This window comes from Sciurus vulgaris, assembly GCF_902686455.1.
Source record: "Sciurus vulgaris genome assembly, chromosome: 12".
NCBI lineage: Eukaryota > Metazoa > Chordata > Mammalia > Rodentia > Sciuridae > Sciurus > Sciurus vulgaris.
The window spans coordinates 25988730-26015349 of NC_136473.1; the positions used below are offsets into that span (position 1 = coordinate 25988730).

The 26620-nt window shown below is 36.3% G+C and overlaps 1 protein-coding gene across 1 annotated transcript in view; it reads right to left on the reverse strand.

Moving 5' to 3' along the window:
* Positions 1-1970: 1970 nt before the first annotated feature.
* Positions 1971-26620, reverse strand: part of PLXDC2 (plexin domain containing 2) — a 412919-nt gene continuing 388269 nt past the window's right edge. Inside the window, exon 15 of the mRNA XM_079107639.1 lies at positions 1971-2182. Coding sequence (XP_078963765.1) covers positions 2066-2182 — 117 coding nt within the window. The 3' untranslated portion in view covers positions 1971-2065. The remainder of the gene's footprint in view (positions 2183-26620) is intronic.

Here is a 26620-nt window from a genome sequence, read left to right on the forward strand (position 1 = left end):
ATCGTATCCCAAAAGGAAGTTGTCCATGTGTTTCATATGTATTTGTAGAATGCCAGTTACACCCGTTACACTGGGAGATTATCTGGTTGTTGCTATCTGACCCAACCCATTCCACAAGAATAAGCTGGGACATCTCATAGAAACTGAACACAGCTATAGCAGAGATTGTCATCACGTCCTTCAATCACCTTGCTTTTCATTTATTTTTTTGCCATCATTAACTAAGTAGGCTAGGAAAAAGCATTCTCATCAGATACTTAAAAAGATAAAGCAAAATATACATGACAGAAAGCAGCACTTGCTAATGCCAGACCATTGTGATGACAGAGTATGACATTGAGGACTGATGCTGTCCAATGCAGACATTGTGCACAGAGGCTAAGCTGTTAGTAAAGTTATACTTTTGAGACATCTCTGCTTTCTGAGACCTGAATCTGCAAATGTTGAGCACTGTACCTTTCAAGAACCAACAGTTTCTTGGCACAGAATGTAAGTTGCATGGGTCAGTTTGTGGATAACATTGTACACAGTACCACCGAATTTAAACTTTAGGAGCTCAGTATATATATTAACCACTTTCTTCCTCAAGTGGCTCTTTCCTTTCTTCCATCTGGAGAGAATTTTTAAAATCTGGATTGTGATGACTGGGCAAATGGCAGCTCCATCTAAAGAGGTTTAAGCATCTGCTTCCTTTAGCCAGGGAGGGAAGGGGTTTGGCATGAAAAAGAGTGGATCAAAGAGGCAGTGAGCTGACAGGCACTGCAATTAATTGAACCACTTTTGCTAAGTGACATAAAAATATTCTAATATTAAGGATTATTTTACAACTCTATGGAAGTAATGCAGTGATATGTCTTGCATTTGTTTTGTCTTAGTGACAAAATGCACGCTTAGAGTCACAAGAGCCTGCCTTGTGTTAGTTATAAACAAAAATATATTTATATATATATTTATGTAACTACTATGTGCTTTAAAGAAAATTACTGTATGATTCAGCAGTGTTCTTTCATTCTTTATATCACCAGGGATATCCTGACTTGAGTGGCTTCTTGGACAGGAATGGACAATGAAATGGGTTTTTTGCACAGAAATGGCAAAAAAAAAAAAAAAAAAAAAAAATTAAAAAACGCAAATGTTTAAAATCCTTTAACATTTTTGTCTCAAAAATGATCAAGGAACTCTTGGTAATATTTCTTTTTGTTTCCATCAGCCAAGAGCAACTGCGGCTCCATGCGACTTTGCAGGTGGGAGACAGAAGCAACGTTTCTGAAAAACAATCAAACATTTTATTCTGAGGCAAGAGAATGGAAAGCCTCATTTGCTACTCCCTCCTTCTTAATCCTCAACTAAAAGTTTGGAAATTGTTTCACAGCTCCTAGGAAGGGCCTTCATTACCAAGACACAGGCAGGCATCCTGTCAACCTCCTGTACAGATGAAAGATCCCGCAAAGTAATGGACTTGTTGAAACAGATGGATCTAGAGCCAAAAAACAAAATCCTTGTGCCACACGTCTGTTTGGAAAAGACAGAAAAATCTCTTATTTTGTGTTTGATTTTGCTCCCGCGTGAGCTATATTGTTCCCAGCAATCTTGAGACATTCATCATTGCTCTGTGGAGTGAAAGGGTTCAGACTTTGGAACACGGTTACCTTGGAGACATCAGAGAAGAACATTTGAACCAAAGATGGAGATCCCTTGTGAACTAAAGCTTTATTATTATTATTTTCCTCAATCCCTTTGCAACCCTGCACCTAAGCCAAAAGCATCATAATATTGTTATACTTCTGGAAAGTCCACAGGAGATGTTCCGAGTGAACTATAGATGTCATTCCACGAGGGAATTCCATGCTCAGTATAAATGGTATCCTGTATAAGCTTGAAAATTTCTTTAAGATATCCTGGGCTGGGCTTTTCCAGAAATCTCGTCTCCTTCAGGCTACAGCAGCTTAGGGCTCCTTTACGTGTATGTCTTTGTTTTTTGTTTTTTTTTGTCTTAAAGGTATGGGCAAAATTTTAGTCTTAAACACCTGTAAGCCAGTACTGGTGCTGTTCTGTCCTAGAAATTTTAGCACTGCTCTGATACAATAAAACCTTCTTTCTCTCCGACTGGTTCAACTTCAGCATAGGCAGGATGTCCAGAACCCCTTCGAAATTTCATTGCAGGCCATCTGCTTGGACGTCTCTAAAACAGAAAATGCAAAAGTAATGAGCATTGGGGTGCAATCCTAGCATCAGAAAAAATATATTTGCCCACTATTCTAGATTGACTACTTAATAAAATTACTAATTTAATTGACTACTTAATTAAATTTACTAAATTTACATTGAATGAGCCCTTATTACTACCACAGATGGAATTAACATGTCCTCTAGAAGCCCTCGAAGCCCTGTGCTTATATTCCTAGTGGGCACTTCGACCCCTGGCTGGTGATTGTCCATTTGCCACATCTGCCCCAGATGACTGAGAGTACTCATAGGCAAGATTTAATGTTTTATGCACATTTATGTGTGAAAAGTGCTCAAATATAGAGGCAAAAGTGAGCTATAATTTAAAACAAATCTTTTAAATATATAGCTGTTGACAATTTCTCCTTTAGAATTTAATGTTGACATTACTTCATTTCATTTATTAATTCACCAAAAATGCAAGACTAAAATTCTTCAGGTCTTAAAAGTGTGCTTTCCAATTAGGTGTTGGACTTCCTAGTAAATAAACTAAAGTATTATTCAGTATATTAAGAAATTATTTATCAAGCTCAGGATACCCATTTATGATTTTTTTTTTTTGCTTGAAAATTAAAGTTGTTGGACCCTGAAAATGGAGTCCATTATCAGAGGGCGTGGACAATCTTGAGCCTATGAAGTTAAATTGCAGAGTAGACACTAGTTCTAAAATACAGGTTATGTGTTTTGACAAAAAGAGAGCATTTTTCCCCAGCACTCTTTCGAACAAATCGTCTGTGATTTAGAAATAGATGTGCTGAAATGAATTATTAAGATACAGCAACAGAAGACACTAAAATGCATTTCACAGCCACAGTGACACTAGAAACGATTACTCCATTTATCAAAGGGCCTATGATTTGGGGGTAAATAAGACAATAAATATTGAAGAATTTCTATCTAAAGAATTTTAATGCAAAAAAAAAAAAAAAAAAGGCCAAATATCAGTGTACATAGACTGGCATTTGGTATCTTGCTAGATTTGCCACTAACATGCCAAAGTCAGTGATTAATGACTATGGAAGACGTTTTTTCACATGGAGTAGGAATGGGGGTTCACTCTACATTGGAAAAATACCAATCGAGGTAATAGTATTCTGCCTACTAATAACGTTAGGTTCTGTCTCTAAATGTCCTTGGTTGGAATGTCTCGTACTTCTTAGCTGAGAGGGACACATAGCAAAACAAGGTACCTGAAGTGGGACTGAAAATCACCACCAGTGGATGAATGCTAAGCAAATCTAGGGAGGTGGGTGTTGTGACCCGTGGTTATTCCTGCTGGGAGGGGCAAAGTGCACATGCTTCAGTGCTCACTCCTTACAGGTTGCACTCCAGTTTCCAAAACTTTGCAACTGGGCTTTTCCTAAGCCACGACTGCATTCCCCAAAAAGCACCACTGAGTCTTTGCTTCCAGTCTCCACCTTTCCAAACTCTAAACGGACTGTGGGTCCTGCTGGCAATAAATGCTCCATGAACTAGCACTAATTTCCAAGCCTAACCCTTAAAGATGTTGTGCCATAGGGATTTTGTACTAGTGATCTGCATATAGGATCATATCCAAAACCTAATCACTACATGCTGTACAAACCTGTAAAGCAGCAAACAGCCATTGAAACTAAAACAAAATCTACTTCCAAAGTTCTTCTGCAAACTCTAGAAATTACTTCTTAAAAATTAATGGTTTGCTGGTGCACACCTGTAATCCCAGCAGTTCAGGATCATGAGTTCAAAGCTAGACACAGCAAAAGTGAGGTGCTAAGCAACTCAGTGAGACCTTGTTTCTAAATAAAATACAAAATAGAGCTGGGGATATGGCTCGGTGGTCAAGTTCAATCCGTGGTACCAAAAAAAAAAAAAAAAAAAAAGAAAAAAGAAAAGAAAAGAAAAAGAAAATAAGAAAAAAATAATCAATGGCTTGGAGCTGGGTTTGTGGCTCAATGGCTGAGTGCTCGCCTAGCATGCACGAGGCACTGGGTTTGATCCTCAGCACCGCGTAACAATAAATAAATAAAATAGAGGTATTGTGTCCATCTACAACAAATTTTTTTAAATCAATGGCTGATGCATAACTCCCCAAACATGAACATGGTTTTATTTTTATTTCACTCCTAAAAATATAACATTATTAAAAATTATAATGTTCTGTTAATAAGCAATAATTACTAAGTTAATAATTTTATCTAGTTGAAAAGATTGTAATGTTGTTTATCATATGTTTTGAGAGCTCATCATAGAAGATAAAATAGCATAAATATGTTGGGCAGAGATGCTTCCTCTGTTAAGACAATACAAATTTATTTTGTAGGTATTATTTACATACCCTTAAAGATCACAGTTCTTAATTTTTTTTTGTTACTCATTTTAGAAAAAAAGTATAAATATACCTTGACAAGATTTAAAATACTTACAGATAATCCCTCTCACTTATAATTTGGCTAAACTGTCAGTGTTTATCACTCGTTTGCATGTCATTTCTAAATTTGACTAAAATGTAATAGGTTTAATGTAGCTACAAAATTATTCAAGACTCCTTTTTTATTCAGATAAAATTGGAAGCTTATACTTTTATAGTTATTTTTTAGTGAATTAAAAGAAAGGGTATTTGCCATAATAATCAATACCTTAAGATTTATAAAGGTTGAACACCCTACTCTGAAAACCTGAAATTTGAAGTACTATGAATTCTGATATTTTGAGTGCCAATATGATGTCACAGTTGGAAAATTCACATGACTAAATGTTGCTTAATAAATAAAATTATAAAAAATATTTTATAAAACTCCTTCCAGCTCTGTGTGTAAGATACACAAAACAACAAATTTTGCTTTAAAACTTGAACTCCATTCCCAAGATAACGCATTATGTATATGTGAATATTCCAAAATTCAAAATTCAAAATTCAAAATATTTCTGCTCCCAAGTATTTTGGAAAAGGGATACTCAACCTGTAATGAAAGCTAATGTGGTCAAGCAAATGGAGTTTTTAAATTTTGGTATTATTTTGTGTTCTTTTGTAACTCTTTGATGTACCAAACTTCTAAAAATGACAAATAAAGAGTAACAACTTCACCAAAATTCTGGATGTTTTTCTTTTTCTTTTTCTTTTTCTTTTTTCTAGAATAGTTTCATAAGCAATGTCATTTTATATCACAAGACAATTGTGAGGTCATCAATAAATATTTGATTGTCTCTGGACCTTTGTTTCCTCATCTGTAAAAATGACAGCTAATTTGTCCTCTAAAATCTTTACTCCTGCTTGCTTGAGATAATTGACTTTAAAGTTCAGAAAAAGACCATAATTTAAAAAAAATAGCAGATCCTCTTTGTTGTAGTTCTTCTGATCACTGTCCCACCTGCCTTGCTCTAAGGATCTTCAGAATTCATAAATTCAAGTGAAAATCATATAAATTAGTTCTAAGTGAAACTGCTTTTTTTGTGTCAATCTGCAGCAGTTCAGAGATATTCATATAAATAAAAATAAAAGGCAACTATGATTTTACCAGGATGACTAAATATTTAGTTCTCATAGAAAAGTCTTTAATGTTGGTACTATAATGTGAGCTGTCTATCCTGGGGACTGGGAAGGGCATGGATGGAGGGGTCTAGAAACCGTACATGCCATGAACTTGCAAGTGTGATGAGTATAATTTGGCATTTTTTGGAAGGGATATACTGAACTTCTTTCTTGAGGTTTAGACATTTCCAAATCTGTGTTCCTCTTAGAATAGTTGATTCACACTGTTACAGAAACTGATAGAGGCCACAGGGCCACTTGCTAACAGAGCAGGATGTATGCTAAAAATTGCAAAATTCAAACCAGACTTTGATGTTAATTCATTACAGAGACTCAGGATGCAATGCCTTAAAACATTATGGGTGAAATGTGTGGGTGATCTTTAATTTCATTTCTGAGAATTATTTGTGTGATTAATCACATGCAGAAGAAAAATGTCCACAGTGATATGTTGGCACAAGGGTGGGCTGTGCAAGTAGGAATTCTCCCTAATTAGTCCTTCAGTAGTATTAATTGAACAGTCATCCAGACCTGTCTCAATGGTCTGTGGCAAGATAATTAGCTGAAATATCCATAAACAAACCTGTAGGATATCCTTGGTTAGCAGTGACACAAAACTGCAGCGGGGGATCTGTCCTCCAGGTGCAATGTGCAAACCGAAAATGCTGGGTTAGATGAACCCTTCAAAGGAAGTTAAAGGCAGGAGTGTGAAAGAAAAGGGGCTAATTTAGAAATTCGAGGTTCAGAGAGAAGACACCCAAGGTGCATGATGGCACTTGACAAGCATCTGATTCTAAATTTCTGGTATTTTGAGAGGCTGACTTTAATGAACAGAGAGGTGGAAAGTGGTTGGGATCATTACCTGGCATAGGACTATGGCAAATCGCACATCTTCTTAGTTACTGTTTCCTCATCTAGACAATGAAATGAACTAGATTGTTTTCAGATTTCTTCCTGTAAACAATCTTAAAGCCACAGACCCTGCCCCCTTGTAACAAAACACACCACAAGGTAGATCTCCCTAAATCATGGTAGTGGAAACGATGCTGCTTCCATGTGTTTCTGGAGCCTTGAAGGAGTCTGAGTCCTAGATTTTTTTTTTTTTTTTTTTAAATTTATTACGGTGCTGGGGATCAAACCCAGGGCCTCGAGCTTGCAAGGCAAGCACTCTACCAACTGAGCTACCTCCCCAGCCCTTGAGTCCTAGATTTCTTAAACCATGTTTTTGGAAAACTACAAAACAAAATCACGGCTGTTTGTCACTCTGGAGATGGCCCACATTTCCCCTTGAATGTGTCTGTGCTTTCCTAAATAAATCTCTGCCTATATGTCTGAAAAAAAAATAAATAAATAAATAAAAGAACCACCACCACCAAAAAACACACAAACAAACAAACAAACAAACAAAAAACAACAACTAAATCTGCACTTCTCAAACTGAATTGTGTACACAAATCAAAAGGTTATTTGTTCATATGCAGACTCTGGTTCAGTGGGTGTGGGGGACTCTGCATTTCTAATCAGCTCCTGGAGATGCTGATGCTGCTGAAATCCACAACACATCTTGAAGAACAGGGGGGATAATTCTCTAAGGTCTCTTCAAACAAGAACATCCTCCAAAAGTGAGTGGAATAAAAAGCACTGAACGACAACCTTCCCTGTGTCTCTGGCAGAATTTTGTGGGAGCCAAATGCATTGTTCAGTGAGGTCATCTTTGCAATTCTTAGCTTTGATGAAGTCTGTACAGACAAAGGATACTTTTTTTTCTTTTTTTTTTTTTTAATACCTGGAAGTATAAGTTATTTTCCTCATTTCATGTTGAATATGTCTTAACAAATTATACAGGGGGTTGACAGGTTTAGTAAATAAATAGAGAAAACACCAGTTAAATTTGAATTTCAGTTAAATGAGTCATTTTTAAAGACTACATTTTATGGGACATATTTACACTAAAAAAAAAAAAACTATTTTTTTAAATTCAAATTTATTTGAGTGTTCTGTATTATTTTTGGCAACCCTATCTATAAGGAAACACAATGGCTTTGGGTCCTGGCCAGTAAAACTTGCAATCTAATTAAAATAAAGTACTCCTGTTTCCTGAGTTATGGGCTACCTTTTCCTCAAAAAGAGTCACTCACATTGATTTGTCTGTCTTCTGATATAGCTGGGATCCTAAGAAATAACCTGGGTGTAAAGTGGAGCTTGGGGGTTCTTTGATGCATTTTCTGCTTATCCTATCTTGACGCTTCTTCATGTAGACATTGCCTTCATTCTAAAACTATCCAATGAATGATCTTTAAGTATTAGCCATTATTGTAATCAGTACATATCCAAGATGAAAACTATCTCCAAACACACATAGAACAACTCTCTACTGGGTTTAACAAAAAAACATATTATTCATGTGATTTTCCAAAAGTTCAAGTATTCAGAGTAAAAAGCAAATGATTCTCTACTCTGCTAAATCAAGTACAAACTCTTTAACATGGGAAAAAATATCTTATACTCAGGCATCTATAATATTTAATTTCCATTATTTTCTTCCACTGTCTGGTGGTTCTTAAGGCTCACTGAAAGTAATATCATCTGGGACAACTTTAAAAAACAAAAACAAACAAACAAACAAACAAACAAAAGCCCACTGATGTTGAGGGCATCCTCAGAATCTCCCAGTGAGACCTAGGAAGGTGTGTATTTAAAAAGTTCTTCAGTGAGTCAAGGAGCACAGGAGGGTGAGAGCCAATCACTCTCTATTCCTGTCTATGTCCCATCCTTTAGACAATCTGGAATGCCAGTTACGTCATCTTTTTTACTTATACAAACACTGTCCATTTCACGTTTTTTTCCAGAACTTTCCCCTACTACAGATTAGAAGTCATTTCTGATTCTCATTCTCCTATGTTGTTTCAGACATTTCCTGGTATTTTATCCATATCTCTTGCCACATTTTGGCACACCCTGTGTTTGTTTAAGTGGCTGCCTACCACAGTGACCTTAGAGCTGTCCTGTTCTCTAAATATCCTAGAAGCTAAGTGTCACATCCTGTTCCACTCTGAGATATCCACTGCAATGGGGTACTGAAGATATGTGACACCTGGAATGGACCCTTTGTGTGACATCTGCCTTCTCTATAACACAACATTATTTTCAGTAATAATCACAAAAGGAAATGAATAATAGTAATGACTATTACTATCAAGAGTAGTGCAGACAATTAAAATTGGGGAATTTTGAACTTCATAGATATAAACATGCCAGTAAAAAACACAAAGAAATGAAAAATAAAATAAATGTTATCACGCAAAAGGGGGACATGGAGTGAATGAGTATACTTTTTGAAGAAAAAGAAGAAAGACACATGAAGGAATATTGCCAAATGAGTGGGAACTCCACCACGTTTAGAGAATGATTTGCATTTGTAACAACAGAATTGAAGTACTTTAAATTTTACATCTTTATGCTTATAACCTCAATGCTAGAACACTTTGTCTTGAGTTTTCTGTTTTAATCCAACATACAAGGTGCCACTTGGGTTGGAGACAATTGTGTCTGAATCAAGTGTCATGGATCCCAAATCCCAAAGTACTTATTCTCTGAATGAGTGCATGTGACTGAATCTACTATCAAGGGGCCAGTGCGCAACTGAGAGTTCTCAGAATTAACAGCCACAGAGAAGGTGATGGTTACTGAAGGATAAATAATAAGATTGTGCCAAGTTGAAGCTTATCCATATATTATGTCAGTAAATCTCAATAGTAGCTGAATCCACTCATCAGCAGTTGACAAAAGTTTCTTGCAGGGAAGAATATTTTATCAGAAGTACAATTTAGAATGTCTGGCACATTGGGCTAATAAAAGTTCATCTAATTTTAGTTTTATTATAATTTTATCATGCTTTTCAGACAAGACACCCTCTGATTGGTTACTTGTACTTGGGACAATTTTGATCTGCTATGGTCATCACAGTGTCATACAGAGACTCATTATTGTTGACTTGCACACATCTTATTCTATCACACAGCATCCAGATTCTAGAGTGACAACCTATCTTCTTGACGTTTCTCCCATGTTTTGATATCCGCTTGTTATCACTCTTTGTTTCCCAAGCTGAGAATGACCGGTGACAATAATCATGAGTGCGTTCAGTTGGGAATAAATCAATGCATGAGTCAGCCAATAAGATTATTATTGACACACCTCTATGGGAAAATTCAGATGTGTTGTATGTTTAGGGGAAATTTATTTATTTCAGGGTTCCTCCTGGATTACTTTGAAAATATCCATTTCTATCTTTTCTATATTGTTCATTCTATTTTGCTTTAAAACAGCCATCGCTTGGCTCTGGTCACCACCTGGTTCTGCCTCTAAGTCCTCTGGATTATAGATCAGTGACTTTCATTAGTCTTTGCAATTCACCCAGCCTTCACCTAACTTCCTGTCAGCCTAAGGGTTTCCTTCAATCCACTTACACGTTATTCTCTCATCCATCTCACAAATCAAGCTCCCCCATCCTCATCTCCTACATTTTCTTGTTCCAGATCCTAAACAGGTACAGTTAGTGCAGAAAAATTCACATCTCTGGGTTAACCCAGCTCCCCCAAATCATATTGTAATTTCAATTGGGAAGTCAGTGATCAGTTTACTACTTCTCTTGTTGAATCTTTAGAATACACCCAAGCCCTCTGTTCATTTTCCAGTCTCCAATTTCCTGCCAGGGCCCTCTCAGTTCTGTATTTCTCCACCCACTTCTCCTGAGAAGATTAAGCCATTAAGAAGATGCTAATCCTCCCCCACCCACCAGTGCTTCAGGGGACTCCTTATCTGAAATACTCTTCTCTGTTGCATAATTGCTTTTCCTGCTCAATAATCCCATCTCTGCTATGAAGTTACTTCATTCCTTTCCTTCCTAAGCACCTTAAAACACTCCTTCTGTTGTTTTTTTTCTTATGCCTGCACTCAACCTCAGAAAAAAAAGGTTCTTTATTTGACTTTTTTTTTTTTTTCACATTATGAAACCATTTTTTTAACCCCCTCAAATTGGGTGCCTGCTCACTCCCTTAGAACTGCATTCTCTCGAGTTACCAACGATCTCATTATCAAATTAATGCCTCTTTTTCTCTTCTGCTACATCTCTAGAGCTCCTGGTCCTGTTCCTGACCTCTTCATTCTTTGTCCTTTCATGCTTCCGAATCTTGCTGTTTTCTGGGTTTTTGTTTTGTTTTGGTTTGATCTTGATCTTGTCCCCTTTACTGGTTCATAAATCCTGAATGTTAGCAGGTTCTGAGGTTTAGTTGGGAGCACTCCAACTTTCTCTTCTCTAGCATTCTCCTTTATTCTATTTCAGTTTTTGCTCTTATCATTTCCTTCTTTTCCCACCTGTTTTACCTTCATCCGGTCCCTCTCTTTAATGGCTTTTGGGAAGTGTCCCAGTTGTGATGTGACCATCAGCTCCAACCAAACATACTCAAAATCCGTTCCCTCTTGTTCTTTCCTAAACTAACTTTGGCTTTGATGTTTCTAATTTGGTCACTAGAAAATTTCATTTCCCAGTTCCTTAGATTCTGTACTTTGGAGTTATCTTTAGTTCTTATTTTCCTTATCCCACAGATACAATGCAATCAATGAGGACACCCTGCCAGTCTTTACTGCTAATGAGCTGCAGGACTTTTAGAAATGGCTAAATTTCTGAAAGCCTCAGTCACTTTAATTTAAAACAGGGCTATAACACTGCCTGTGTTACTGGCCTCACTGGGGAGTAGTGAGACTCAGATAATTGATTGACAGCACTTTCAGACACAAATCTTCATGTAAATGAAAACTGTTAAATTCTATCTTCCTCCTTCATATAGCTCTTGAATTAGTGCCATTCCATTCCATTCCCTCTATCAAGACCCAAATTCAGCTCTCAGCAGCCAGCTCACACATGGACCAAGGGACCTCCCGACACACTTCAGAGGACTCTCAATTGCCTCAAGTAGTTATTTTCTACTAAAACGGAGTAATAATTTGCTATTAGACAGGCAATTGACTCTGAAGAAAAGTACTCTGCAGTGGGTGTGAAAATGAGCTAGTTCACTATTGCACAGTGGCGGGGACAGAAGACAAGATAATGCTGCTTTGGTCATAAACGTCCTAGTAAAAGTCAAATGTGAGTTAGTGTCGCTCCTACAACAATAAGACCAGCCGTGCTCCTCAAGATATAGTCCTCATAAAGTGATTTGTCTGCAGCACCAATGTGTTTCTAAATGAAGTCAAAGAGAGTGGGCTAGTGAAGCTCTCAGGAGCTGTGACCTGAGGGAGCATAAATGGGAAACTACTCTCTACTGTAAAGTAGTTGTGTGCTTTGAACCACCTTTAATCACACGATTCAGAAACAACCCGATAGTACAATTTATGTCACCAGATCCAAGAGTGGACGTTATTCATTTGAAGATTTAGAAAGAAGTCGATCACTCAAACTGGGACAAAAACAGAGCTTCGTGTGGAACCGGTACTTCATATTTTTTAAGTTTGCGTATGCATAAGAGAAATGACAGTGATATAAAACTTTTTAACCTAACCTATTTAAGTTTCTACATTGAACAACAGGTAACCAGAAGGATGAATCTTTTTAATCTGAGAATCCTGATTTATTTATTTTGCAGTTGTGGATCCATATTTTGTCCAATCGATTTGGAGATTTAAAAAAATTGCAATTATGATTCTGACAGGGAAAATAATATGGCATTAGTATGGAAATGGATGTTAAGGGATATGTGATTTAGATTACTTGCAGAGGTATTAACAGATGCAATGTTACAACTAATCGCGAGGGTCACCACTGCTTACTGCAAGCCACTGATGTTCATTAATGTTTTTACAAAGATTCATTTAATTTTCACAAAAGCTTCATTGAGGGTACCGTCCATTCATACTGCAATAAAGACGTGCCAATCACAACTGGAATGGTATTGTGTGAGACAGGTTATAGTTCTGAAAGTAAGGCCATTTGCAACATTTTAAAATTGTATAAAAGAAACAAAAGTACAATGCCTGAGATAAGCCAATCAGAACCTGTAAAACAACTGCTTTTATTGTATAACCCACAGCATAATTAATATGCAGTGGTTGATAAAGTTGGTGAATTATTGAGATCACTTGTTCTTCGTTTCCTTCCCTTATCATTTGGATAATTCACCAAGAATTATTCAAGAAAAGAGAGTAGAAATGGTAAGTTAGTTAACCTCTTGGCATTTACATTATTTTTGGTGGAAACTAACAACTACTGTTTAAAATAGTGCTTTTAGATATTCCACAAGAGCCAAGATATGGAAATAGCCAAAGTGTCCAGTGAAGGGTAATGAAAATGTGATTGATATACACAATGAAATGTTAAGTCTTCACAAAGAAAGATCTACTGCTATTTGTGACAACACTGATAATTGGAGGTCATTATGCTATGTGACATAGGCCAGAAGAAGAGAGGAAAATACTGTGCAATCTCACTTATTTGTGGAATTAAAGGAACATACAGAAATAGAGCAGGACAGTGGTTAGTAGGGGTAAAGTTATAGGGTGAAGGAAACCGGTGGATTAGATCAAAGGATACAAAAGTGAAGTTATGTTGGATGAACCAGGTATAGAGTTAATGTATAGTATGAGGACTGAAGTTAATAATATTTATCGTATACTAAAAATCTGCTAGGAGACTAGATGGTAAGTGCTTTTTAATTTTTTTTTTTATTTTTACACACTGCATTTTGATTCATTGTATACAAATGGGGTACATCTTTTTGTTTCTATGGTTGTGCACAATGTAAATTCATATCATTTGTATTTTTATCATACCAAAAAAAACACTGAAAATTGATGCATAAGATACATGTTTAACCACAGTCATTATTTCTCTATGTTTACATGTTATAAAACATCTTATATGAACTGAGAAGTGGGATAACTGGGTCAAAAGGTGGGTCCATTCCAAGTTTTCTGAGGATTCTCCACACTGCTTTCCAGAGTGGCCACACCAATTTGCAATCCCACAAGCAATGTAAAAATGTGCCTTTTTCCCTACATCCACGCCAGCATCTATTATTGTTTGTGTACTTGATAATAGCCATTTTAATTGGAGTAAGACGAAATCTTAGAGGTGTATTAATTTGCATTTCTCTAATTACTAGAGATGTTGACCACTTTTTCATATATTTGTTGATTGCTTGTAGATCTTCTTCTGTAAATTGTCTGCTCAGTTCCTTAGCCCATTTATTGATTGGGTTATTTGTATTCTTGTTGTAAAGTTTTTTGAGTTCTTTATAAATTCTGGAGATTAGTGTTCTAGCTGAAGTGGGTATGCAAAAGATTTTCTCCCACTCTGTAGGCTCTGTTTTCACATTATTGATTGCATCCTTTGCTGAGAAAAAGAAAAATTGTATCCTTTGACTCCATCCCATTTATTGATTCTTGCTTTGATTTCTTATGCTTTGGGAATCTTGTTAAGGATGTCTGATCCTAAGCCAACATGATGAAGATTTGGGCCTACTTTGTCTAGTTGGTGCAGGGTCTCTAGTCTAATTCCTAAAGTTCCTGATAGATTTTGAGTTTAATTTTGTGCAGGGTGAGAGATAGAGGTTTAATTTCATTTTACTGCATATGGATTTCCAGTTTTGCCAGCACCATTTGTTGAACAAGCTATCTTTTCTCCATTGTATGTTTTTGGCTCCTTCATTTTTTAAAAAGAGTGCCTACTGCACAGTATGTTAGATGATAGCTACCACACACAAAAAAGTATAGTGATTCATTTCTTGATATTCCCTCTGTTCTCATCTCCAGCTTTATAGAAAACTTCTTGTAATAATCTATGTTGTCCCTGTTCTATTCAACTTGTATTCCACTGCCAGGATTTTCTCCTAATGTGGGCACTGACATGGAAGTTGGTCCTGGCGGGTCAGTTTTGAAAATTCCCTGCATGCTCCACCAGGTCCTTCAGAAATGCAACCCATGTCACTTGCACCTGCCTGCAACTGAGCAGGCCCTCTCCTCTCCCACTTCCTCCTGCTGTTCCCACATGGGATTGCTGTGCTTCCAACCCAAGCCCATTGGCTCTTTTGTGCTTCTCCTGTTTTCAGGACATTGAACATCTTGTGGCTTCCCTTTGCTTCCTCCCACATAAATGGTGACAACATTCAGGTCTTGGAGCTATGGGAGGCTTATTTTTATCTGTTGTACTTAAGGCTGATGTCTGTATTTTGGCCATAAGTTGTCAGCTAGTTCTGTTGTAAATGCTGCTCACAGGTATAAGATTTTGATATCTAGTTGTTCTGTTTTTATGTGGATTTTTGAAAGATAAAAGATATATGCTGCTATTACCACTTAATGACTTCCCATAATCTTTTATCAGAACTTCTTTTTGACATTTAAAGAACTCATTTTGCATTTAATATTAAATCATATCATTTTTCACTCAAATTTATTTGAGTGACAATGTTACTGAGAATACGGGAATATTTTATTTTTCTATCCACCTTTCCTTTAAAAAGAAAAAAAAAAACCAGACATTCTATGTGGTGAGATGAATGAATGAATGGTGTTTGTGTGTGTGTGAGTGAGTATGTGTGTGTGTGTGTGTGTGTGTAAATATATTTATTTATTGATCTTGGCAACAAATAAGATAATGATGCATTAAGTAGAGAATTATGGAGAAAAGCTAAGCAGTTGCAACATCCTCTTAGCTCCTCCTGATCAAGATTGGTGGTCGCCACCCTTTCTGTGTCACGGAAACACATTTGCATATGTCTTGGATGCAGATCAACAGCATCATTTATCAGTACATGGAGTTTCAACTTAATTAAAATCTGTATTTGCTATACTTAAGACAATGAGTGAGAAGCACTTTCTCCCCTAGAAATGATTATACCATAAAAGTACTAAGGATCACAAATTCTAATAAAATAGAAATGGGAAAGATGTCAGTTTATATTTCAAAAAAAGCTCGAGACTGTGGCAAATGCCTGTAATAACCAGCAGCTGGGAGGCTGAGGCAGTGGAGTCACAGGTTCAAAGCCAGCCTCAGCAACCTAGAGAAGTCCTCAGCAACTTGGTGAGACCCTACCTTAAAATAAAAAAAATTGAATGCATTGGTAGAGGAGAAGCCACAGCACTGGCACTGAGTCCATATGTAGTAAAATGAAATTAAACCCCTATTTCTCACCCTGCACAAAACTCAACTTGAAATGGATCAAGGACTTCAGAATGAGAGCAGAGAACCTGCACCAAAGGGAAGAAAAAGTAGGCACAAATCTTCATCATGTCACCTTAGGACCAGACTTCCTTAAAAAGACTCCTAGAGTGTAAGAAATGAAAGCAAGAATCAATAAAGGGGATGGATTCTAAAACAAAAGCTTTTTCTCAGCAAAGGATACAATCAATAATGTGAAAACAGAGCCTACAGAGTGGGAGAAAATCTTTTGCACACCCACTTCAGCTAGAACACTAATCTCCAGAATTTATAAAGAACTCAAAAAACTTTACAACAAGAATACAAGTAACCCAATCAATAAATCGGCTAAGGAACTGAGCAGACACTTCACAGAAGAAGATCTACAAGCAATCAACAAATATATGAAAAAGTGGTCAACATCTCTAGTAATTAGAGAAATGCAAATCAAAACACCCTAAGATTTATCTCACTCCGATTAGAATGTCTATTATCAAGAATACAAGCAATAACAGGTATAGGGGAGGGTGTGGGGAAAAAGGCACACTTTTACATTGCTGGTGGGGTTGCAAATTGGTGCAGCCACTCTGGAAAGCAGCATGGAAACTCCTCAGAAAACTTGGAATGGACCCACCTTTTGACCCAGTTATCCCATTCCTTGGTACTTAAAATCAGTGTACTATAGTAATGCAGTCACATTGATGTTTATAGCAGCTCAATTCACAATAGGTAGATGGTGGAACCAACCTAGATGCCGCTCAGTAGATGAATGGATAAATAAACTGTGGTATATATACACAATGAATATTACTCAGTCAGAAAGAAGAATAAAAATTATGGCATTTGTAGGTAAATGGATGAAGTTGGTGAATATCATGGTGAGATAACCCAAGCCCCCCAAAACAAAGGCCGAATGTTTTCTCTGATAAGTGGATGCTGGTACATAGTCGGGGGGGTAAGGGAAGAATGAAGGAGTGCTGGAATTGTGTAAAGGAAAAAGAGGGAAGCGGAGGGGTTGGGGAAGAAAAGAGTGGAATGAGACAGACATCATTACCCTATGTACATGTATGATCACATGAATGGTGTGAATCTCTAGTGTGTACAACCATAGAAATGAGAGACTGTACCCCATTTGTGTACAATGAATCAAAATGCATTGAGTAAAAATAAAAATAAAAGGAAATAAAAAATAAAAAATTTGAAAAAAAAAAGAGGGTTGGGGATCTGGCTCAGTGGTCAAGCACCTTCAGGTTTAATCCCTTGTGAAAAAAAATTTTTCATAAAAAATGTTGAATGCAAATATTTAAAAAGTCCGTAAGGCTGCTTGACAGAGTATGAGAGGGAAGGAAACAGAGTAGCAGAAGTAGTTCTGAGTGGCCAGAGTTCAGATGTCAGGATGATCTCAGACTAGGCAATCTCAGAGTAGCCAAAAGCTCTCACAGAAGTCAATCTTAGAGAAAGGAAGAAAAAGATGGAACTGGAAAACCACCCAACAAAATACCCAACCCCCCAAATAAAACTAAACCCCCAGAAACAAACAAAACAAGAGCAAAGTGTCTTATTTATAAGTAGAAAACACCAAGCATGTGATTCTCTTTGAAGAAAGCATATACATCCACCCATCTATTTCTTAGTAAAAATTTAAGAAATCTGTGGAGAGGATTATGAAATAAAGCAAAGAATAGCATTCTGCATCTCTGATTCTGCTTCCTTCTCCTGTTTCAGGTGACCCCATGGCAAAGCATTTGTATAAGGCACTTTATAGCACTTACTATCTTTTTTATTTTATTTTGGGGGAGGAAGAGGGGATTGCACTCAGGGGCACTTGGCCACTGAGTCATATCCCAAGCCCTATTTTGTATTTTATTTAGAGACAGGGTATCACTGAGTTGCTTAGCACCTCGCTGTTGCTGAGGCTGGCTTTGAACTTGCAATTCTCCCGTCTCAATCTCCCAATCCACTGGGATTACAGGCATAAGCCATGGCACTTACTATCTTAATGAGAAATTCTTTGATTTTTATGTAGACATTTCACTAAAGGCATACCTAAGTCTTGCTTACCCTGCAATGATATGAAAATAAAACCTAAGGCATTATCCAATAGTACCAATTTCCATAAAAGAGGAAAAGTTGTTGGCCTTTTTCTTCAATTAGTACCTCATACATTATTCTGTTTTTTATTTTATTTTTTATTTTATTTTATTTTTTATTTTTTGGCTAGGAGAGCTACAGCCTCTCTAGTTATGTGTGTAGGTTTTATTTTTTCTCTTTGGATTCCTCAAAAAACAAGATGTCTTCATATACTACAAGCACGCACAAGCATGCCTTCTAATTTACTTTGCAATTTTTTGTATCTTTCTGAAATATAAACAATTCTTGGGAGAGAGGGGAACAAGAATATCCTAGAGTAAATTCATTCCAGTTTAAACCCTATGTAATATTTAAATACCCTCAACGAGGCTCTAGAGAAGGGATCTTCTGAACTAATTAAGTACCTCTGGTGACGCAGAGTTCATCACTCAGAAAGCATCTCTGGGTACAGGTACCTCTAACTAGTGGTCTTTTCTTTGCAGTGTTGGGGATGAAAACCAGGGCTTCAGGCTTCTAGAAAAGTGTTCTGCCACCTTGCAACACTCCTAGCCCATAGAAAGCCTTTATAATGAGTCCAAGTTCTTTATTATCACTGCTCCTCCTCAAAGATTCTGGAGTCCATCACACAGGCGCACCCAGAACAGGTCAGCTGCCTGGCTTATAGAACAGACCACTAAAAGTGGTGGGGCACTACCATGCTCCTCATTCTGTGCTTATCTCTGCTAGATCTTCTCCTTTCCTTCATTTGTTCCTGGCACTGTTTTGAATTTTTAACATTCTTAATTTCTCGCCTCTGACTACATTTGAGGCTATGTTTCTCTACAAGAATAGAATGCAGAATGCACCCTACCACTGTGGATGAGACCAACCTGCTCTTCGTGAAACATATAATGCACATACTATGAATGATAAATTTTGAAATTCTCACTAAAATTCAACATCTTCACCTAGTCTCATGGTACCTCAAATTTTCTCCATATTAAACTTTCACATATTCAAGATTCAAGTCTAGTTACAGGCTACTGAGCTATATTCAGATATTCCAAGGTCAACAGCAAAATCGAAAAAATAAGAAAAAAAGAAGATGTGACATGACGTCAAACATAAAACAAGAGGATTAACCCTGACTAAAACCCTAGGACTTGAAGTTGTGCTATAATTTTGAATAATCACAACAAATTAATTTTCTTTTCTGGAATAAGAGGCCATCTCATTTTTGACAAAGCAAATATCATTTCTCCTTCAAAGTCTGTGCCAAGCATAACATTTTGCTCATACTTGATGTCTAAAAACAACTTTTTAAAACACATGACTTTTTCATTTATTCAAAATTTGTCTCATTTATAATAATTTTAATTACCATGTTAATTATAATATAAATACAATAATTAGCCAAAGTAGAGAATGTAGATGCAGAACTAATGATTCTAATATCGAGTCACTTTCTATGCCATATAAGAAAAATTACCTTAATTTTGAATTAAAAACTATTTTGTTATATACTAAGGGTGTTATAGATTGATAATCAGAAAAAAAATAGAGCAAAATAATCTTGATCCATTTGCAAATTAAAAATACCTTGGCTTAATTGTTTCTAATAGAATGACAAAAGGTACAATTACTCCTATCATTTATAATAAACTCTTTCATATTTCTGTTCCCTTGATTCTGAGTATATTTTAAAACGTCTGACACAGGCATCTTAAATTTTAATTTTCTTACAATTCTAAACCAAGTATGCCATAATTATCAGCATATTTAGTTATTTCTTATTTCTACAAAAAAATTAAACTACATGGAATTGGTGGGAAACTTGGATAATGGAATAAATTTCTTAGTATGTGAGACAATGATTATTGCTAAAATTAAAATTTCTATGATCTGCATTCACCAATAGAAAGATTTGAGTATTTATTTTAACAGAGCACAGTTACTGAAGTCATAAGGAAGAAATTATTCAACAGTTGGTATTGTAAGCACAATAATCTTCTTTTCAAGAGGTAACAGAAGAAAAGGATCAGCATACCTAAAACATATATTATATACTAAAAATGACATAATTCAAGTTTATAAATGCCCAAGCAAACTGCAGCTTTACTGGCTTTCATTTATTTATTCATTTGATTTTAAATTAAGACATTCCCTGTGAACACTGTCTGTCTATTTTCAAGGTTTTATGTACCATTAAAAATAATCAGTTAGTGAATGGTAATTAAGAAGGAATTAGAGCAGAGAGCTCAGTGAAGCATATTTTATTCAAAACTTTTAATAATCCTTCTTAATGAAGGGAAGACAATATTTCATTAAATTGGAAACACTATTTTAATTTTAGGAATTTAAATGAAAATATGTTGACCAGAAGAATAAAATAAGATGGCATCTATGAAAGAAATTTATTTTTGTGATTATATACGAAAGGCAATCACTATGAACTTGAACTAATGTCTCAAAAACATTCAGTGTTGTACACAAATAAAACTCTAGCATCTTAGGACAGAAAATGAGGGAATTAAGTCACAGACATCCAAAATATTCTCTCTTTAAAAGTAAACCAGTTTCACTCATCTCCCCTTATATTTCGCTACAGTTCTGCATAGCTGTCATCTAACAATACGGCTTTTTTACTGAGCAGTTAAACCATTTCAGTTAGGTTTTGCCTAATCTTTTCTTCTTCATAGCAGTTCATCAAAAGCGATTACCATCTTCTGCCTCCTCTAAGAATAGAAATAAGAAATATTTTGTTGCGGCAAATTATTTTTTTCCCTTGACTTTTCTCAAATACTGAAATAAGACTAAGAAGTACCTTAAGGGCAAAATTCGGGTATAAAAAATGTGTGACATCAAGATAAAAAAAGATTTGTGGATCCATGAAACAATTTCTCTATTTCCTACACAGGTTAGTCAATGGATCGTGTCTTCCAGACTCCCAGGGGTTATTCATCCAGCAGCTGCACGGCAAGATGTCAAACTTTCGCAAACACAGATTTTCTGCCCCCCCAAGCAGCAGCCTCTGAATCCTTGCCTGGCTCCTTTCTCTGGCTTCTTTTCTGGTGGCACTAGGGATTGCCAGGAAAAGTTGAGGGCCACAGCTGCCCGAATCTCTTGTGTCACGTTCTCCAAGAGTCCTTGTTATCCACAAATATTTCTTGGTATAGGGAACCCCTGTGATTGGCAGACAGCTCAAAGAGCTCTTGCGATGATACTGCTAGGCCAGGATGAGCAGTTCTGAGCTGAACTCTTGGCTCTGTAGCAGGTGTCTTATGACCCAAGTAAATTGTTTCACCACCCCATATCTCTATTTCTATGTTGGACTGGACTCCAACAAACGGGAAGAAAAGACACCACCTTGCTGATTTGAATTTATCTGGATTTTATAGTAAGTAGAACTATACAACTGGGGTGCCAAGGATATACAAAGTCAAAGGGATAAGAATAGCCCTTTGGGCTGAATGAGATGGTGCATGCCTGTAATCCCATTGGCTTGGGAGGCTGAGCCAGGAGGATTTTGCGTTCAAAGCCAGCCTCAGCAAAGGTGAGTCGCTAAGCAACTCAGTGAGACCCTGTCTCTAAATGAAATACAAAATAGGGCTGGGGATGTGGGCTCAGTAGTGGAGTGTCCCTGAGTTCAATCCCTGGTATCTGCCCCTGCAAAAAATAAATAGCCCTTTGGAATGTTAATATATGTTGAAGATTGTGTGTTATCATTTTTCTACATCAAACATTATATATTATAACTATATGTATACTTTATAATGTAAAATTTATATTATACTTTATAATATATAATGCAAAAAAGAAGCAAAACTTTTTTTTGCAAAAAAGTTGCAAAAATTTTTAAGATAAAACACAAACTCTCGGGGATATGTAGTTGTGGTGGATACTTGGGGAATTCATATAATTTGTTTTGGAAAAGTAATAGAATCACTAGTTTGCATGCATGTTGAGGTTTATTTTTTCCTTGCCATCCTACGATTTTGCTGATAGAGAGTACTGGGAACTTCCACCAAAAAGGATGAGAACTTTAAACCACAACATTTTGACATTTACATTCAGGTTTTATTATCAAAAACATTTTGTAACTTCTAATTCAAACCAATATTCTAAATTTAAGACTGGTGAGACTGTTTTCTTCAGGGAAATTAACTGCTTATGATCTTTTAAATTTATCTGCTTTATTTAATTTACATTTAAAAAAATATACCCAGAGGTCCGTAAAAATCTTAATGATAAACTGATGATAATAGTAATCTCCCTTATTACCGAATTGCAAGCACAGACATGAAGATCCTAACAAACTCTGATATCCCTGGTTATTTAGTCAATACATATCTTCTTAGTTTGATTTTGTTAATGGGGTTTGAACCCAGGGGTGCTTGCTCTATCCCTGAGCTTCATCCCCAGTTCTTTTGTTTTATATTTGTTTTGAGACAGTGACTTACTAAGTCGCTGAGGCTGGCCTCAAAATGGTGATTCTCCTACTTTAGCCTCCCAAGTTGTTGGATTTCAAGCATGCACTACTGCACCTGGCAGACACATATCTTAGTACTTAAACAAAAAAATAACATTCTATCAAACATTTTAGGGGCTGGAGTTGTAGCTCAGTGGTAGAGCACTTGCCTCACATTTGTGGGACACTGGGCTCGATCCTCAGCAACACATAAATAAACAAAATAAATAAAATAAAGGTATTGTGTCCATCTACAACTAATAATAAAAATAATAAAAATAATTTAGAAAATGTTATACAAAAATAAAAACATAAAAAACATTTTAAAACTAAACATCCAATGTGAAATCCATACCTAACTTAAAATATGCTTCTTATCTATTTCTACTCATTGAAATGTAAGCTCCATGAGTCCATGAGTTTAATGATTGGCTTGTGTCTGTTTTGCTTACTGCTTTATCTTGGGTGTCTGACATCTGATAGGAGCTGAACAAATATTAAAATAGATGAATGAGTGAATAGTAGATATGTCAGTTGGCTTTGGTAGCCTTCTCACTCTTCAAGTTTCTAATTACCTCCGTTCCACCTTGTTGAAAATCAGTCGATTTCTTACTTAAAAAAGAGGAGGGAATTAAAATGCCTTTCTAACTCCCTTTTCTCTACAGTTTTCTCTAAATCAGCATCCTGCAATAGATACAAAGTGTGAGCCATACAGATAATTTTAGAAGTGTCTAGTAGTCACATTAAAAAGTAAAAATAAGTGAAATTAATTTTAATAATTTATTTAAGCCAATATACCCAAGACATTAGCATTTCAACATCTAATTATATATAAGTTGTCACTGATATAATTTATATTGTATTTTATTTTGTACTCTAACTTTGAAATCCAGTGTGCTTTAGTCAGATTTTCATCACTGTGACCAGAGAATCTGACAACAACTGAGAGAATAAAAAGGTGATTGTAGCTCATGGTTTCAGAGGTTCAGTTGATGGTCAGGTGAATCCACAGCTCTGGACCCCAGGTGAGACATCATGGCAGAATAGTTGGGGGAAAGGTGCTCAGGACATGGTAGCCAGGAAGTAGAGAGAGATCTGCTCACTAGAGACAAATGTAAACTCCAAAGGCAAACCCAGGAACCTACTTCCTCCAGATATACCCTATCTGCTATAGTAATCACCATTAATCCATATCAGTGGATTAATCCACGATCAGGTTCCACCTTTTATAATCTAATCATTTCACCTCTGAACATTCTTGCATTATATCACTCATGAGCTTTTGGGGGGGCACCTCATATCTAAACCAAACTCAGTGTGCATCTTGTATACATGTCTAAGGCACAAGGAATTCTCCAAAGAGACACTAGTTTTACCAAAATCTATTAAAAATTAAGGAATACTATATTTGACTATTTCTTCTCTGCCAGTTTGCTTCAAGACAATAAGCATTTTTAAAAGATTTTTAAAGCATGTATATTCTTGTATAATATGATGGATTTTGATCAAAATCAGATACTTTTCAGAGTAACTGGGAAAAGCCAGATGCATAACACAAAATGCAAGCTACTCAGTAAAAAAGTCAACAAAAATGTTCAGTCTAAGATGGAAGGAGGAGGATGGATTGTAGGAGATAAGTCAGGGAGAAATGGACTGTTCTCCCAGATTGGATGGGCACTGGATGTTTAGGAGGATGGCAGTCTTATCCTGACCCTGTACATGAAGACGTGGGATGTAAACAGTCAATTTACTTGCTTAATTACACAGTTTATAGGGGAAATGGTTTACTTTATTATCTATTCCTTTCCTACACACAATAAGTTTAAAAGCTAAGGCCCATGTAAACATTTTATATGAAGAAGAGTATCAGTATTCACAAAATAAGTAATAATCAATATGTATTTTCTGCAAGAACAAAATACACAGGTAACAGCCACTGTCCTTATTCTCATCACTAGATAATATTAACAACAGCTACATGAATGGGAGTATGTATACCTTTGGTTAATGATTTTGCCAATATTCATTTGTTCCTTTCCTTTGTTTCCACTTTGGGGAGTCTGTTCTAAGGAAATAATATATGTCCTTAGATATACATCATCCTACATTTCTACTTACAATGTATGAAAACTATCCTTAACACACAGGTAGGGCAGCCTAGTGGGTAAGGGTGTGATCTCTGAAGTTGGAGAGGCTGGACTCAGTTCTTCACTCCACTGGTGACTGGATGCCTCAGTTTTCTAATCTATGATATGGAAATAATTCTAATATCTCATAGGATCTTCACGAGGCTTAAAGGAATAAGTGTAAATAACTTGTACTAGTGAATTTAATGAATGATAACTGTTATCATTAATATGTTCACAGTAGAGCTCATTATCATAGTGAAAAGCCAATCTATTTGTACAATAGATTGATTTTGTGAGCTCTGGTACATTCACAAGGGTAGAGGCATTAATTTCATCATAGAATAGGCAGTGCCTAACACAGGAATTAATTCATACGGGTGTTCAATGCAGCTTGGATTTCACTATGAAACATACAAGATACACGTGGGGTCATATTTTGATGTCACTAAAATTGGGGCACTTCTTACAAACAAGGATGTGCCACAGTTTGATTAGTAGTATATGATTCATCTTACATTTGATACAGTCTATGGTTAACAGAATAATGGTCTCCAAAGCTATCCATCCATGTCCTAATCTCCAAACCCATCCCCCTGAGATGGGGAAATTATTCTGGGTTTTTCAGGTGAACCCAGTGTGATCACCAGGAGGATCAGAGTTAAAAGAAGGAGGCAGGAGGGTCAGAGTTAGAAGTAGATGCAATGGCAGAAACAGATTTTGGAATGATCAAAGGAGAAGCCATGAGCCAAGGAACATGGGCAGTCTCTAGAAGCCAAAAATGGCAAGAAAACAGCTGTTCTCTGAAACCCGCATAAGGAGCTGGCCCTGCCAAGGCCTTGACTTAGTGAACCTGAATTTGGACTTTGGACCTCTAGAGTTGTAAGATGCGTGTGTCATTTGAAGTTGCTAGATCTGCGACAGTTTGTTACAGTAGTGATAGGAAATTAACACACAGTCTTAAATTAGGGTGAAAAAAGGTTATTTTTGACTTCCAGCAACATGTTAGACCCTTCTTCTTTTTGAATTACCATTTGACAGCCTAAGAGGCAATGAATATTAGCTATTGAATGGAAGTCGAATGAAATAGTTTTATAGCCATTGCAATCATGTGTACAAAGAGTTTATAATAAAATAGAAAAATGTCACTTGAAAACAAAAAGGAACATCGATTTGCACTGCAGTGAAATCACAATGATATTAATATGGACAAACATCAAATTATGCATAAAAAAATTCCAGGAGAAAATTAATTAAAATAGTAATAGTGATTGATTCTGCATGCTAGGACTATAGATGACTATCCTTTCTCATTTCTTCAGTGTCCTAATTTTCTAGGAGTGGTATCATTTTCATAATGGAAAAACACATCATTTTTATTTCAAAAGTAGGAAGAAGTATAACCGGATGCATAAAATGCCAGGTCAAAGATTGTTATATTAAATCCTGTTATTCATGTACCAACAATTTAAATCTAATCAGTAATTTTATTCTTCAAAATTATAGATCTGGTAGGTTCCAAATCATGTAGTCATCATGGGTGTGTGCTCTGATTTTGCAAATATTGGTTCACTTTATAATGATGACATTACAATGATCACCTTCCCGAAATCCTCTGCGGACCAGCCACTTGAGCTGTATGACCACAGCAGGGGACATGAAGGTAGTGATGTCAGCACACTCTGGCAGTGGGAAACCTGTAGAGTGATTCTATGTCACTTATGTGGAAAGATGACAGTGACTCTTAGAACTAAGGCTGTTTGACTTTGGATAAGTCATTCTACCCCCTCTGAGTTCCTCTGTGTCTTAAGAGTATAGGACTAAATTATCTCTACAACTCCTCCTCTCTCTAATATTCTATTCGTGCAGTATATGATGCATCTTACACAAGATGAATCTTAACATTTGTATATTTACATGCACGTGAACATGCTCCATACACATGTGGACTTAAAGGCCCTGGTTATCCAACAATGAGATTGATTCAAAAGGGCCAATGCAAAAGAAAAATACTCCTGCTCTTTGGT